This window comes from Meleagris gallopavo, chromosome 2 (assembly GCF_905368555.1).
Source record: "Meleagris gallopavo chromosome 2, MGAL_WU_HG_1.1, whole genome shotgun sequence".
Lineage (NCBI taxonomy): Eukaryota > Metazoa > Chordata > Aves > Galliformes > Phasianidae > Meleagris > Meleagris gallopavo.
Window position 1 is genome coordinate 65,677,957 of NC_139405.1, and position 14,945 is coordinate 65,692,901.

A 14,945-nucleotide genomic window follows, 5' to 3' on the forward strand; every position below is an offset into this window, starting at 1 on the left:
TGTGGGCAGTCAAGAGAGGACATTGTAGCTGGACCTGCCTTTGCCTGATTACAGCACAGAAGGGTTTCCCAGCAAGAAAACTGCATGGGGATTTCAGCCTTGAACAGTGATATCACCAGGATTCACTTCCCTGGTGTTGATGCTAGGGGCTGTGGTAATTTATAAAAGCAAAAAGCTCTGACCAAACAGATGCCGTAGGTTTTAACTGCCCATTGAGAATAGATTTGAGAGAAGGAGATGTGAAACTGTAATCCTTCACCACTGAGATCAGTGCAGCTTTCTTGTCAGCCTCAGCGGGTTCACAGACAAGGGTTTATTAAGTGGAAGATTTGTAACCAGAAAATTGATTTTTTGATTTGACTAATCCAAATAATATACTGGAATATTTTCTAGCCTAGAACTTCTAGCTGTGTTCTGAAAAGTTTTAAGTTAACAAGAGTTTGGAGTGTTACTAGCAAAATTGAAATACATATAAGACATATATAAAGATATATGTTCAAAGAAAAAAAATCCTTCAATGAAGAATATGTCAGTAATTCCGTTCTATTAGTATGGCTAGATCTGTATAAGAACCTGTAACTCTGTAAATGTGCTTCTCTTCCAACACTGTAAAAATTTGATTTAATGACTATTTACAGGAGTATGAAAGGTAATTTTCAGTAAATTTGCTGTTCTGTGACATGCAGATTAGTAATAGTCTACTTAAAAGCCAAGGTCGAGGTTTTCAAAAGCGGCAGTTACCTTGGGAGACTTTATTTTCCTGAGTGCCCAGTTTGTGATGTCATTAAGGACTTGATCTTTGGAAGTGAAGTGATGACAGCTAGGTAGGCGCTTTTTCAGGTGTCTCTTGCTGGCTCTGCACACTAAAGGGAATCATCCAAAAGCACTTTGTGTCTTTAAACACAGTTCCCAGGTATTCTGAATGTTTGAGTGAAGTTTTTTGTCCTACTGATTTGTTTTCAGGTTTGCCTTTTTTCTGTTGCTGAGTAACAGGTCAGCGCAGTGCCAGTTAAATGTACTCAAATGAGGAATGCAGTTACCTGTTGCACAAGAAAAGTAGATATAAACCTCACACTGTTTTTTTTTTCTCTTTCTCCATTCCCCAGGTTTCAAGTGGCTATCTGGTTGTGGCTTTTGTTTATGTGACTGAATTTGTTGGCATTAAAGCACGAACCTGGGCTTCTATGCATGTCCATGCTTTTTTTGCTTTGGGAATTATGGTTGTGGCACTCGTGGGATTTTTGGTTCGGACCTGGTGGGTGTATCAGATATTTCTCTCCATAGCAACTCTTCCCTTTGTCTTGTGCTGCTGGATGCTTCCAGAAACACCTTTGTGGCTGCTGTCAGAGAAAAGATATGAAGATGCACAAAAAGTAATCAATATGATGGCAAGGTGGAACAAAGTAAGCACTTCCTGCAAAGTGTCTGAACTGTGCTCAGTCCAACAAGATGACCCAGGCACTGACAGAACAAGTGGCAATGGTGCATCCCCAACCAAGAAGCACAACATCTTAGATCTGTTTTGTAATTGGTACATTGCAAGAAGGACCATCACGATCTGGCTGGTCTGGTTCACTGGGAGCCTGGGGTACTACGTCTTCTCCCTGAGTTCTGTCAATCTAGGAGGCAATGAATATTTAAATCTGTTTCTCATAGGTAAATAGTTTTTGTACTTTATTATTTTTCTGACAGAACTAGAACATTAAATTCAGAAATGTCTGGAGATTAGACAGCCAGTTTTTTTTTTTTAACTTTATTCATCTGACTGTGAACCTTATTCCAAAATTTTCTTGTTAGTTGGTCATAAAACTGATTAATACAGGAAGAAATCTCACTGTTTTGAGAAAAGAAAAGAACTGAGAATTTGTTGGTGTACAAAATTCTTCTCTTTTTGTCTTTGTGATTGTAAAACCACGTTCTAATTTTCTCCTCTTCATCCTGCAAGCATCTGGCAGATCCACACAAAACCTAATGGCAGCAGACCAGCAACACAAAGTGCATATATCATTCTGTTAAAGGCACAAATTAGGAGAACATAAAATAAGCTAAGGCTATAGTCATGTGCAGTCGTAGTATGCTGAGTCGGTCTGTGCAGAAAATAGATTCACAATTCTCAGAAGCAGGAATAATTTTGTTTTTCCCAAAAATGTATTTTTAGTCATTCTATTCCTTTAATTGATCTGACTGTAATATTCCTGTGGTTTATAAGTAGTTTATGAAGCGCATTCAAGGCCTGACCTGAAGTTTGTAAAAATCAGTGGAAATACTCCATTGACTTCAGAAGACATCAGGTTGGGCAGACAGCTCTGAGATAGCAGGGCAATAAGTTATGTGCTTTGTTTTATGTGACCCAGTGCTCTCGCTTAAGTGTGTGCCTGTCCATGTACATCAGCACACGGAAGGACTGTAACTTTCGTGAGCTGAGTTTGAGTCATCACATATTGTAGTGTATTGATAGGCTGGCATGGTGAAGAGTGAGTGCTAATGATGGAGAATAGTAAGTAACTCACTGTGCCCACCTCTTCCAAAAATATTCAAGCAGACTGATGTAGTGTGACTGGCTGCAGACTGCTTTTACCAATACAACATCTGTTTTCCAGTATTATAAGTGCATCAACATAGTACGTGTACTCAGTAGAGAAACGCAGCATATTTGTTCTTATGTTCTTCCCTGACATCACCCTGGACATAGCAAGATTCTTCATGAGCAAGTTGGCTTAAAACATGTCCAGAATGGCTTAGTATCAGTATGATTTATCTGGGGGCATACCATGCTTAAACAGAGTTTGTGAACAGTTCTTGCCAAATACTGGTCCCATATGGCTGCATTAAGTTTTTCTGGGAAGAGACGTTAGGAAGAGAAAATTTACCCAAATGGGTTATTGTAAGCAGCTGCCCTCTCTTTAAAGCAAGCCTTGCTGTTTTCTGTAATTTTCCACCCCAAAGAGACTAGGAACTGCTCTGTGCTGTAGAACCTGTTCCACTTGTCCTCCTCCATCCCCCACTGACATATCTTAGGCCATGTTTTCCATCATCTGTTGCTGTTTCTGTGACCAGATGAATAAGCCTAACACAACAGTTGTCTCTAGATTTCACATATTCGTGACATGTACAATCAAGCTAACTTTCTAGATTAAATGAATCCCCATAAAGAGGAAGCTAGAGTTATAAGATGAATATGTGTAATCATGACTTAAAATGAAATAATTTCATACTGACAGGTGCTGTGGAGTTGCCTTGCTATATCATTGCTTGCATTGGGATGGACAAACTGGGAAGGAGAAACACACTCATTCCGTTCCTTATTTTAAGTGCACTGATCTGTGTTTTAATTATGTTCATACCTCAGGTTAGTCATATATTGTTGAAAGTGTTCCTTCAGTAGACATTTATTTTATTGATCCTGAAGTCTGTAGAGGCAGCTGTTCTTTCCAAATCATATGCTTTTAAAATGCAGCTGCCAGTCAAGGATAGATTTCTGTATTTTCAGTACAGACTTCACAGCACTGTCGCTGGAGTCAGATGTAAAATTTTCCCAGGGCTTCAGAGAACCAGGACTGGTAAAAAGTTGTGTAGACACTTTACTTGCCTTAAAGAAAAAACAAGTAATAAATATTGCTTTGTGTTTAAAGAAGAGTCACGGATTTAATTCAAGTTTGGAACAGTGATATTTTCTGGTAATTTATTTATTTGTGATCTCTTTCAATAGGACTTTAATGTGTTAATTATCTTGGCAAACATGGCTGGAAAATTTTCAATAGGTGTGGCATTTGGCCTTATATACCTCTACACAGCAGAACTGTACCCAACAATTGTAAGGTAAGAATTTTTGCCGGAAGGTATCTTTCATTGTTTTGTTGTTATTTCCTTTTCTTTTTTATGCTGTTGTGCCAGAGCTAGCAGCTGTTGACATTAGCAACATTGGTCTAAAAGACAGGAAAGGATGAGTACCCCTGCTGCTAAGAGTAGTCTAGTATTTGGCTGTACAATAAAATTTTATTAATTTTTCATTTATTTGGCCATTGACTGGTTTCACTGAGGAACTAAAAGAATACTCCTGTATGTTACATATGCCTTTCTTAATAGCCCCAGTTCTTCATGCTTTGGTGCATGCTGAATGCTAATTTTATTTTAAATCTTCATTTCAGAAGTAGCTGAATTTCACTAAAACAAATTTATTATTTATTTTGTTTGTTTGTTTGTTTTAAAATAAAATTTTGAGGCAGTAGCTTTCTAGTATAATTTCAACTCATCCAATGGGTGTTACAATTTCTAATTGTCTGCTTTATTTGCTAGAATTCTTATCAAAATGTTTGTTTTATTTACAGATCGCTTGCTGTTGGAAGTGGGAGCATGATGTGCCGTGTAGGCAGTGTGGTTGCTCCTTTCTGTGTGTATCTGAGAAGTGTTTGGATTTTCTTGCCACTTGTAAGTATTTACTTCAATTATAAGCATTTCAGGTTCTGAAAATAAGTGTGTGTCACTTGTCTTTTCAGGAACTGCAAGTTGAGCTTTTCTTTTGAAAAGAATTGAATGAACCATTCTTGTTCTAAATTTTAAGACTCAGAGATTATTAACTTCCTATTGTTAAGAATATGCAGCTAAAGCAGAAGGGAGACTTTGAGTCACTGAAGTGTGAGAAGTTGTTGTGATGTGTAAAAATTTGTGTGCGTTGGATCCTTGTATAAATTTGATAAAAATATTTCCCACAAAATTATACTTTATCTTCCACGTAACATTTCAGAAGTGTCTCAAGTCCCTATTTTTTACTCTGCAGACCATGCTAATAACTTACTCTTCATTTTTTTCCCAAAGACAGAGTTTTTCCATGTAGGAATTTCACCATGGTGGCTGTTTTTTTTTAATAATATATTTTTGGTAATATTTTTCTATTTTCCTATTATTTATAATATTCTTCTTTTTTTTTTTTTTTTTTTAATAATAAAATCACAGAATTGCTCAGCTTGGAAAAAAACCTTAAAGATCAAGTCCAACTGCATAAAATTCTTCCTTAGCCTTTTCCCTGGCTTCCCTGGGACACTGCACATTTGGAATAGCCTTCCAGAAGATCAAGACTGTCTTAGACTTACTATGCTTAGTCTTCACATCTATCCCAGGGCTTCTGCTTTGTATTTTTCCTTTACATGAACCAAACAAAGCAATTCATTTAATGGAAGAAAAAAAAAAAAAAGAGAGAGAGAAGCTAATGATGATGTTCATGGTAACTTTGACAAGAAACAGGACCTTGGATTCATTAAGCACACTGTAATGTAGATGATTTCCAGGTCATGCTACTATTGGATCCTTACCTCTAACTGCCCCCCCCCAGGAGAAGACAGGCGCAGACCATTCCTTCACAGATCTTGGGCATTTCTTCTGTGTTATGTAGCTTCAAACCCATTTTGGACAAAATATTTTGTTTCTTTCCTGCTCACAATGAACTGTATTTGTTGATTACATTCCTCTTACGCATTTGCTGCTTAGAAATCGTGCAGCTTTTCGATAGCTTTTTTTTCTCCTGAAAGATAATTTATGCTGATGCAGAATTATAAGTAATTATGAAGTTTACATAAAGGATATAAGTGAACAAGAGCTTATTAATGATTTAAAAACAGTTTAAGTTCTTTCAAAACCCCCTAGAATTTGCTTTGTCTAACACAGCAATGTTATATGTAAACTATATGTGTCAGAAGGTAAAAATACAATAGGATGTGTCTTTGACCTAGATTCTTACTCTAATTTTCTCTACTGCACTGGAATTTCTTGCAAAAACGGCATTGTGTCCTTTTGATTTTGCAACAACAAAAAAACCCCTTAAATTATAGATGCTAGAGATTGGTCTCAGAGAATTCTTGGAAATTTGTTTCATGATTTAAATTAATTACATTCACAGAATCACAGAATTGTAGGGGTTGGAAGGGACCTCTAGAGATCATCGAGACCAACCCCCCTTCATCGAGACCAACCCCCCTAAAATTCAATTGTTCTGGATGAAAACAAAGAGGATGAAGCAGACCACAAAATAATTTATTCCCTCATGCTCCTAAAAACTGTTTTCTTTCTTAATAATGATCCCATACTAACCAATACGGCATCTCAGAAAAGACACAGAAAACAATATTTGCACAACAGAGCAGCCATGAGGGAGCATTCTTTTTCTCTGGTCAACGTTTTGCCTTTACTAGCTGAGATAAGCTTTATCTGTGCAGAAGTGCTGCAGTCAAACCACAGATGATGAATGCTCAGGTATGCTGGAGAACAGTGGTAATAGCAATGTAAACAGAGGAATTATTTCAGCTCTGAGCGACTCTCAATGTGCAGAAAGTCCCCATAGTATTTATGGAGTTGTACAGTAGTTAACTATGAATATGTTTTCATTATTAGCTCCTACTATAAAGCAATTGTCAGTTTATTAAATAGGCTTGTCTTAGCATGGTGCATAGCTTGCCAAGACTTAGGTAAAGTAAGTGTTTTGGAATGAAAGTGAAATTAAATGGATTACATTTCTGAGTAAGCTGATGTATATCATGTTGACCTATTGTATACACCACGCACTGTCAAGCAGTTAATGCCACTATTTGTTTGACAGTCTGCCTCACATACAGTTATGCCACCTGTGAGCAATGCAAACACCTCATTTGAATGCCTATAAATTTTGAATAACTTGCTAAATGTAGTTTGTATGCGACAACTTTTGAGAAGAGTTGTAGTAAAGGTGCTGCTCTATGAATACCCTATTTGTGTTTCTCAGTGGTTCAGAATTATGTTCCATTAGTATTTTAGCAGGACCTTGATTTTTCTGTCAAATGTATCACAAAGCACAAACAAAAATAACTCCACTGAGGTCAGTGAAGTCAAATGAATGAAAATCCTGTGTTTTAAATATTTTTCACTGTAGTTGTATTAGGGATTTTGCAAATAAGATTACATTTTTAGATTGGTTCCAAGCAAACAGATATGAACATATTTGATTGTCAGGCTAGAAGAATTACTTGTTCTCAAAAGAAAAGGTGTTATTTTGTAGGGATATTTAATGCAAATTATCTCTGTTTCTAGTACAAGTCTACTATTTCCCAGCCTTCTACCAGTGTGAAATTAAATTTGTTGCTTCAGGTAGTGAGGAAGACTTTAAAAAAAAAAAAATAAATAAAAAATGGCAGCGCATCTTTTTTGAAGTTAATCATGGTAGCTGTTAGAAACTGCTTGATGCACTGAAGTGCTGGGAATAATTTGAGAGTTTGACTAAGCTGAAAGTCAGATTTCAAATGAAAAGCCTGAAAAAGCAGTGACTTAAACACGCAGCTGCCACATTAATTTTGGTGGAGCTTAAACATACTTAAGTATTTTGCACAACAGTACACTTCAATCCATAAACGTTTAACTCTTGGCTATATCAGAAAAACATGTTCTGATGCTGAATTACATATGGACAATGTTACACACAGACATAACATTCACGTATTGTGTGTGTTTGGATCACACAGAGGGCTAGATCCTGTCAGATGCCACATGAAGAAGAATGTCAAGTTTGCTAAAGACTTGTTTTGAATTAATGTAACTTCACTGATAAGTTTGGATACTGTTCCTGAAAAAATAGAAAAAAGAAAAAAAAGATGATGTTTGAAAAGTCACTTCATTAATATGCTGTGATTTAACTGTTTCATATTCTGTCTTTCATAGGAAGCATTGGAAAATGCCTTGTAGAGTGAGGTAGAAGGAAACAGAGGGAATTAGCCTGGGGTGCAGCAGCTTTCACACTGAAAAAAAAAAAAGACACAGTGATGGAATAGAATAGAGAGCTGAGATTAAAGGCAGGAAAGGAGGTGTTGTGCAGGTGTCCAGGATAGTGGGAGTTCACAGGGCATAAGAGGTAGGTTCATGTGGAAGGGAAATACTAGAAGAAAGTGTCTGAAAGACATATGAAACAGAGAAGACATACATCTACAAAGCACAGTGTTGCTTTAATGTTGCTGTCAGGCATCAACAGTGACCCTGTTCCCATGAACTCTGAATGTATGGGTATCCAAAGAAATTAGTATCTTTAAACTTCAGTGTCCTCAGTATCCCTTGGTATTTTCAATTATAAATGTATGACAGCCTAAGAAAATGCATAAGAAAGGTCAATATGGAATAGCTGCCATTTTGCAATTCATCCTGTCTTGCCATGACAGAAAATAACTTCTAATAGTGGAGGAGAGTTTTGTGCTCAGTAGTGTGTTCTCTGTTTCAGTTGACTTTTCAGACACTTTGTATTCTTCTCACTCAGTACTATTTCCTCTGGTCCTATTACTACTAGGATTTTTTTTGTAATTTCACATGGTGAGGGAATGAGCATTTTATTTTTGCTGTCACTTGTACTATTAAATAGTATTTTGAAGAAAGAAGAGTGTATGGAACCATATTTTGCTTCTTAAAAAGTTACTTAAGACAAGGGGAAGGAAAAGCAGCAGAGTGCATTTGCATGAAAACAGCTCTGTTCAAGGTCACAGTGGAGAGCTCCAGTTTTAAAGCTTCTTTCTAACTTGAGGAGAAAGTCTTACTTAGATGCAGATGGTAGATGGCCAGTTCTTGTCTCCAGCACTGTGTGAGGAACAAAGGTGTTGTAGTTCCAAATGTCTTACACTTGTAGGGCAAGTATTAAACAAATAGAACAAACCTGAGAATCAGCACAGGGCCAGATAAAGATAATACAGTATTAAAGAGCACAGTCATGAAATGGAAAAACACTGAGGCAGGCATGATGTACTGTGCAGAAGCATTTAAATCAAGAGAGATTTGGATTATTTATAACCTAATGTTGGAAGAATGCCAAGGTTTTAATGCCTGTTCTGTACTTCAAAGGAAGAAAGTGGAAACTGTTCTCACTGAGCAAATAAAGAAATAAAGGGAAAAAGAGGTGCTTGTGGAGCATATGTGTGCATCTGCATCTATCCAGCATAGTCCTGGTCCTTGCTCCTTGACACTGAAGCATGCTGTTATGGTAGCATGTATGCCACAGACAAATCCAAGATGTGACCATGATGCACATGTCAGTAAATGCCTGCACCCCTACTGGATCTATAATGAAAGTTCAGCAAAGTATTCCTGTTGAGAGATATAGTTTCTGCTGAATGCTCTCCTGACCCCAGATGCCCATTTCTGTGGCTCCAGGCCAACAGTCTACCTAGAAATTCTGGTCTGGCTGCACATAGGATGAGCAAGGATGCAGGTACAGGGGGAGAGGTTCAGGAGATAGAGTGTGGATTGAGGTTATAGGTGCGGGGAAGTTCCAGCTCTGTGAACATGCATGTAAAATAAATGAATGCAATCCTATAATCTATTCTTAAGTACACGCACAGTAGTTGAAATACTAAAAGAAGATATACATATTCTCTTTTCTCAAACGTAACTATTCCTCCTTGCACTGTATTGATCCCTTATGGAAAAAAAAACCAAACACTGCATTTGTTCTTCGTTAATTCTAAACTTGCTATTCATTAATTCTGCCGCATAAGATTTCATTTACACAATAAAAAAGCAGATCTTTTATATAGTCAGCATTTCAGACTTATGGTATTTGCTTTACATCGCAGTTCCTTGAATTTTATTTCAAGTGTACTCTCAAGCAAGACCAAAGATTTGCATACCTTGAAAAACATTTCTACCCTTACAGCTGCTTTTTATTTCTTCTAGTTGCTTGTTGGAATCATGGCTCTTCTGAGTGGAATATTAACATTAATGCTTCCAGAGACACTTGGAAAACCTTTGACTAATACTTTGGAGGAAGCTACAGAAATGGGAAGAAAGAAGGAAAACTGCTCAGGAAAGACTCCTCCAGCAGACAGTGGTGCAGCATTAGAAAAGATAGAGATGTTTGGTCAAGAAACAGTCAGCACTGAGAAATAAAGCAAGATCAAAATGGCTGCTCCCAGTTTTAACAATTATATAATTTATAGGTCATTTTATTCAAGAAAGGACTCTTCTGTAATATCTGTGCCTTTAAATTTGTAACACATCTTGCCGTTTTGACAGAGCAAGAGTATGAAACCTTTCCACTTGACTGAGGTACTGCAGAAAATTTGATGAGATTTCTAGATCCCTTCTCAAACTTATTTTGCCTTCAGAAAACCTGTCTGACTTGCTGTGACCAGTTGGAGTAATTATTTTAAGTTCTGTAACCTACCTGATTACATATATGTAAAAAAAGTGCCAATTCTTACTTTGGATTTTCTGTGGTTAGACTTGTAAACCCACCACAATGTGTCTTGTCCTTTTGCAGTTGTCAGTTAGAGATTCGAGAATTCAATACATAGTGAAGTCAAACTCACAGTTATAATTCAAGAGAGAAGCCTTAACATTTCATCAGGTCATACTAATAATTTCAGACTTAAACTATTTTTTTTTTTCTTTTCAAAACTGCTTCCAGAAAAGTTATCATTTCTAACAAAAGTATTCTGTGGAATAGCTTCTGATTGAAAAAATAATATTAATTTTGCAAAATGTGCAAATAGTTTGTATACTATTCACTCTGTTGAATGGTAAATGAATTTTTATTAGTAGCTTAGAAAAAAATCTTCACTGGATCTACTTGCTGTCTTAGTAAGTTCTTCTTTAGAAAAAACTGCCTGATGCCTTTTAAAGTATTTTTCATTCCAGACTATTATCTCTGTGCAGCCCTTCTCACTTTGTTCAGCTCAGATTAAGTCTCAGATTTGTCTAATGCTTCAGAGCAACACCAACGCTTGTGTGCCAAACACTTCCATAGAGGCTGAGCCCTTCTTAGTCCTCAGAGGAGTAGAACAAGTGGTATATGGGCCTTATTCAGGCTCTCTGCAGCGGTGGTCTTAGTTATTAAAGAAAGATTAGTAGGCATGGTACCTACACAACATGCGTATCAGACTCCATACACTCATGTGGACTCTGTAGCTCCATGTTTTCCTTACAGTACAAAAAATCAGTTACAAAAGTATAAATTAAAAAAATGATATCTAGAGGACAGCAAGTTATTACTTATTCTGGTATTTTTAGTCAGAGTATCTGTTAGTGTCTTTTAGATCTTATGTGAGCATCAACACTCACTCACTGGTGCAGTGACTGTGCCTTATGACTGTGGACCATAGAAAACTTACAGATAGGAAAACAATTCTAGTTGCTCATTTATGGCTTTCTGTCCCAGCTCTCTTTTTGCAGTTTACCTCTAGTCCCAGAGGTTTCTTCCTTGCCTGTGAGTCTGTATCCTCACAGTCACCCTTGTTTGAGCAGATGGTGTGGGAAGCTTCTGAACATCCCTTGCCTGGGTTGTGTGAGCCCTGCTGTCCCTGGTGTGAAATCACACTTCTTCTCACCTGAGGCACCTACTCACAGGCTAACTGACACAATCTCATGAAAGCAAGTCTCTCCATGTTTACTTCTTTGACACATACCCCAGAATCAGACATCTAAATTATTGTAGATAAATATTCTATACGCTGTATAGTTTATTTGTCATATTTTTTCTATTATATCTGCATGACCATATTAGTTTTAGTGAACTCTTAAACCAGAGTAATTGTTTATATCCCCCTATAAAATATTCTTTCTTCTTCACTGCACTGTCCTACTGTCCTAGAGTGCTTTGGTTCTGGATATAGGATTCAGTCATGTCTAATGTGACAACTAATGTGCTTTGAAGGCAAGCAAAAATCAGTAAGTTTAAGTTTAGGGTGTTTCTGTGCAATAATTAAAGAGGTCTTTGTTCTCCCTTCAGTTATGTGGGTGTCCCAGTATCTGCAGGGAAAACCTCTGAAGAGAACTGCGTGGATTACTATGGCTTCTATCAAGATATAATTTGCTCAGCAAAAGTATGTGCTTTTAACCTTACCCATGTGAGTAATCCCATCACCATTCAGAGGAGCACTTGAATACATACTGTGATGACTAAAGATAGGATTACTCATATGCTGTGGCTTTCTGTTTTGCTCAGGAACAGACCCAGTATTCTTCCACTGCTTTCAGATCCCCCTGTCCCAGTTTCCAGAGCAGAACAACTGCCATTATCTTCAGAATCTGTTGCCAAATCCCGAGTGCCCCACCTTAAACAAGGACTTAACCATACTAAGGAGGAAAAGGCATGCAAGTAGTTCTAACGGGCAGTTAAACTGATTCAGTCTGACTTTACAGCCACTCTCCCCTTCACAAAGATCTAAATAATTGTTTTGGGGTTATTTCACATGATTCTTTTTTTTTTTTTCATTTGTAGTCCTATCTTAAACACTTCTGCTTTCATTGCATGGGACAGTACAGTATGTTTTAACAAGGTACTAAAGAAAAATTTTAAATTAATTTTTCTGCTTTCTTATCTGCAGAATAACTGATTTGGACATTACTCTGCTTTAAATAGTCAATGCACGTTATGTTTTCCATTGACTTGAGGGATTCAGGACCAAGTCATCTATAATTAGTATATGTAAGGTAGGGAAAATAAGGAAAAAGAAAAGACTTAAATGCACAGTGATAGTGAGCAATCCTTGCTGGCTACTGTTTTAATCTGTATTCTGAAACACAATGCAGCCTGATGGCTTTTAACCCTTAAAGCTAATTCTTCCTGTCCCTGATGTCAGTTCATACTTGGTCTTTAATTCAAATGAGACTTGAATTTCCCTGAACCAATTATGCTTTTTTTTTTTTCTTTTTTCTTTTTTTTTCCTGGAAATAAAATGCGAATTGATCAACAGGTACACCTTTTGGGATTTTATGCATAGTAGCTCTGAGGATGCTCTGGGGCTTCCTGTCCTTTCAGCTGAAGAAGCACATTATTGTAAAAAAGGAAGTAGCATTTCTGAATTTCTATCTGTAGAATTTCTGTTTGTTTCCATTTCCATGTGGAGGAAAAGATGTTTAACATTAGTTCTATGTTATAAATGTAACATAGATGGGATGCGTTGATTTCTTTCTCTTCAGTATTCATAGATTATCTAAATCCTCTTGAAAGAGAGGACTGAGTTTGAGAAAAAGAGCTTCTAAGTTCCTTTGGGGTATGTTTTCCTCTCACTGCTAATAAAGACAATTCCTTTTCATAGTTTTTATCTGAGTCCTTCCGTTCTTTTAAGTTTACATTTGTCATATCCATCTTAGAGCAAATTTAGCGTGCTGAGCAATGGCTCTGGAAATATGTGATGGTTTTATGAGTTTTGGATTAGAATTCTTATAATTGCTGCTGGTCATTGTTTCACAACAATAATTTGTTCTGTCCTAAAATTGATATAGTATTTTATTGAACAGTCACACAGTTTGCTGTGAGACATTCTTTCTGGGGCCAGTGAAAGAATTTTCATTAGTTCAATAACAACTAAAGAAAATTAGTAAATGTGTTTGATATTTTTAATCTGTATTTTCAGAAGTTTGTGAAGAGATGCATTTTCTACTTTTATAGCTCACTTCAGTTTATGGAAGTTTCTGTAACTTAGAAAACACTGTAGACAAAAAAGCTGTACAAACAATATGCACTCTGTGTCAAATGCTTCGGGCTGTGCCCTAAGTGAGTGAGGGAGAGAATCCTGCCTTCAGGATTCCAGCAGAGGAGTTCTGTATGACAGCTCTGTGGAAACATAAGATGCTGTGACACCTCTGTTCTGGGTGAAAAGGGGGTGGAGGGCTCACTGGCATTCTCCTGTGTTTTTCACAGTTTATTTTTACCAGCTCCTTACGTGCAGTCGTGTAGGAAGCCTCCATAGCATGGGGCTCAGCAACATGCAAGTTCTTTGTGTGTGCCTTTCACAAGAGCTCACAAAATGCAAGGTCATTTGAACTGTGGGGGCATGATGCCAGAAAGGCATTTGTGACTGCTAAAAGGAGGGTGTGGATCCATCTTGTACACTTGTCTGTGTATCTGAAAGATGCCTGCCTGAATCCCACAACAGAATTGCAGGGAACAAATCAAACTCCAAGATTAAAATGGTGAGTAAAGACAGAAGAACAAGTTTATTCAATCAAAACAAACAAACAAACAAACAAACAACAACAACAAAAAACAACGCAGCAACTCAGTGACTTCGGTCAAGCCATATCTGCATTGCTTTCATCTCTCATGAAGAAAAGTTATAGCTCAGCTGTGTATTCACAACCTAACCATTTTGTATGTGATTGTGAGCCAGGTGCATTTTGGAAACATGGGGAAAGTGTGTGTTCTTGGGAAAGAGTTTATTTGCCCAGAATATGTGACTTTAATACAATATATGTGAATAACGATTTTTTAACATGCATGTAACTGCAGATAATAAATTCAAGAATAAAGCTAATCATATTATTTAATCTCTACACCTTTATGTAATATAATGAACTCCTAATGCTCAGCAGATCTTTTTGGTTCATGCTTCTTGCAGGAGCTGGGCTGCTGCTCTGCTTTTCCTGCAGATCTCTCCTGCAGTAAAACACACATGATATCTGTTTCCTGTTTTCATATGCAGATGTAAACTGATATTTATATAACAACTCATTATGTGGTTACCTGTTTTGCATTTCAGTTGCAGGAAGAATATGATTCTTTTCTCTCAATATTTGTATAAGCTGGCTGGAGCAATAGTTTCTAGGACAAATTTAGTAGTGACAAAAATAACTATGATTATCAAAAAATGGATAGGAATTGATCAAAAAAGAGAGTAGGTGACTACAGGGATGACAGAACAACGCAACTCATATCCACTTGGCGTTTTGTGGATGTGAAAACTAAGTGTAACTTATTGCAGGAATTGAAGTTTACAGACAGCATAAGGAAAATGAGAATTGCAGCTATCTATAGCCCTATTCTTTTTTATTTGTCCTTTAGTCATTCTCAGGAACCTACTTATTTTCTACTTCTCTTAACTTTCAAATTAGTGCATGTTGTGCCATGCATACATTGTTAATCTTGTTTATTCTGATCAAGTTACACCCGACGCTTGGCTTCATCATTCTTGTTTTTAGTGGCTTCATATGTCCTTGGTAGGTAG

The 14,945-nt window shown here is 37.0% G+C and overlaps 1 protein-coding gene across 3 annotated transcripts in view; it reads left to right on the plus strand.

The window, feature by feature from the left end:
- The window catches only part of SLC22A16 (solute carrier family 22 member 16), a 35,127-nt gene extending 22,084 nt beyond the window's left edge, over positions 1 to 13,043 (plus strand). For 2 of the 3 annotated variants that reach the window (XM_085217477.1, XM_010707486.4), the window contains exons 4-8: positions 1,107 to 1,656; positions 3,222 to 3,349; positions 3,710 to 3,819; positions 4,329 to 4,428; positions 9,673 to 13,043. In XM_085217477.1, coding sequence (XP_085073603.1) covers positions 1,107 to 1,656; positions 3,222 to 3,349; positions 3,710 to 3,819; positions 4,329 to 4,428; positions 9,673 to 9,885 — 1,101 coding nt within the window. In that variant the 3' untranslated portion in view covers positions 9,886 to 13,043. The remainder of the gene's footprint in view (positions 1 to 1,106; positions 1,657 to 3,221; positions 3,350 to 3,709; positions 3,820 to 4,328; positions 4,429 to 9,672) is intronic. The other variant, XM_031552514.2, reaches the window with a different exon arrangement.
- Positions 13,044 to 14,945: the final 1,902 nt, after the last annotated feature.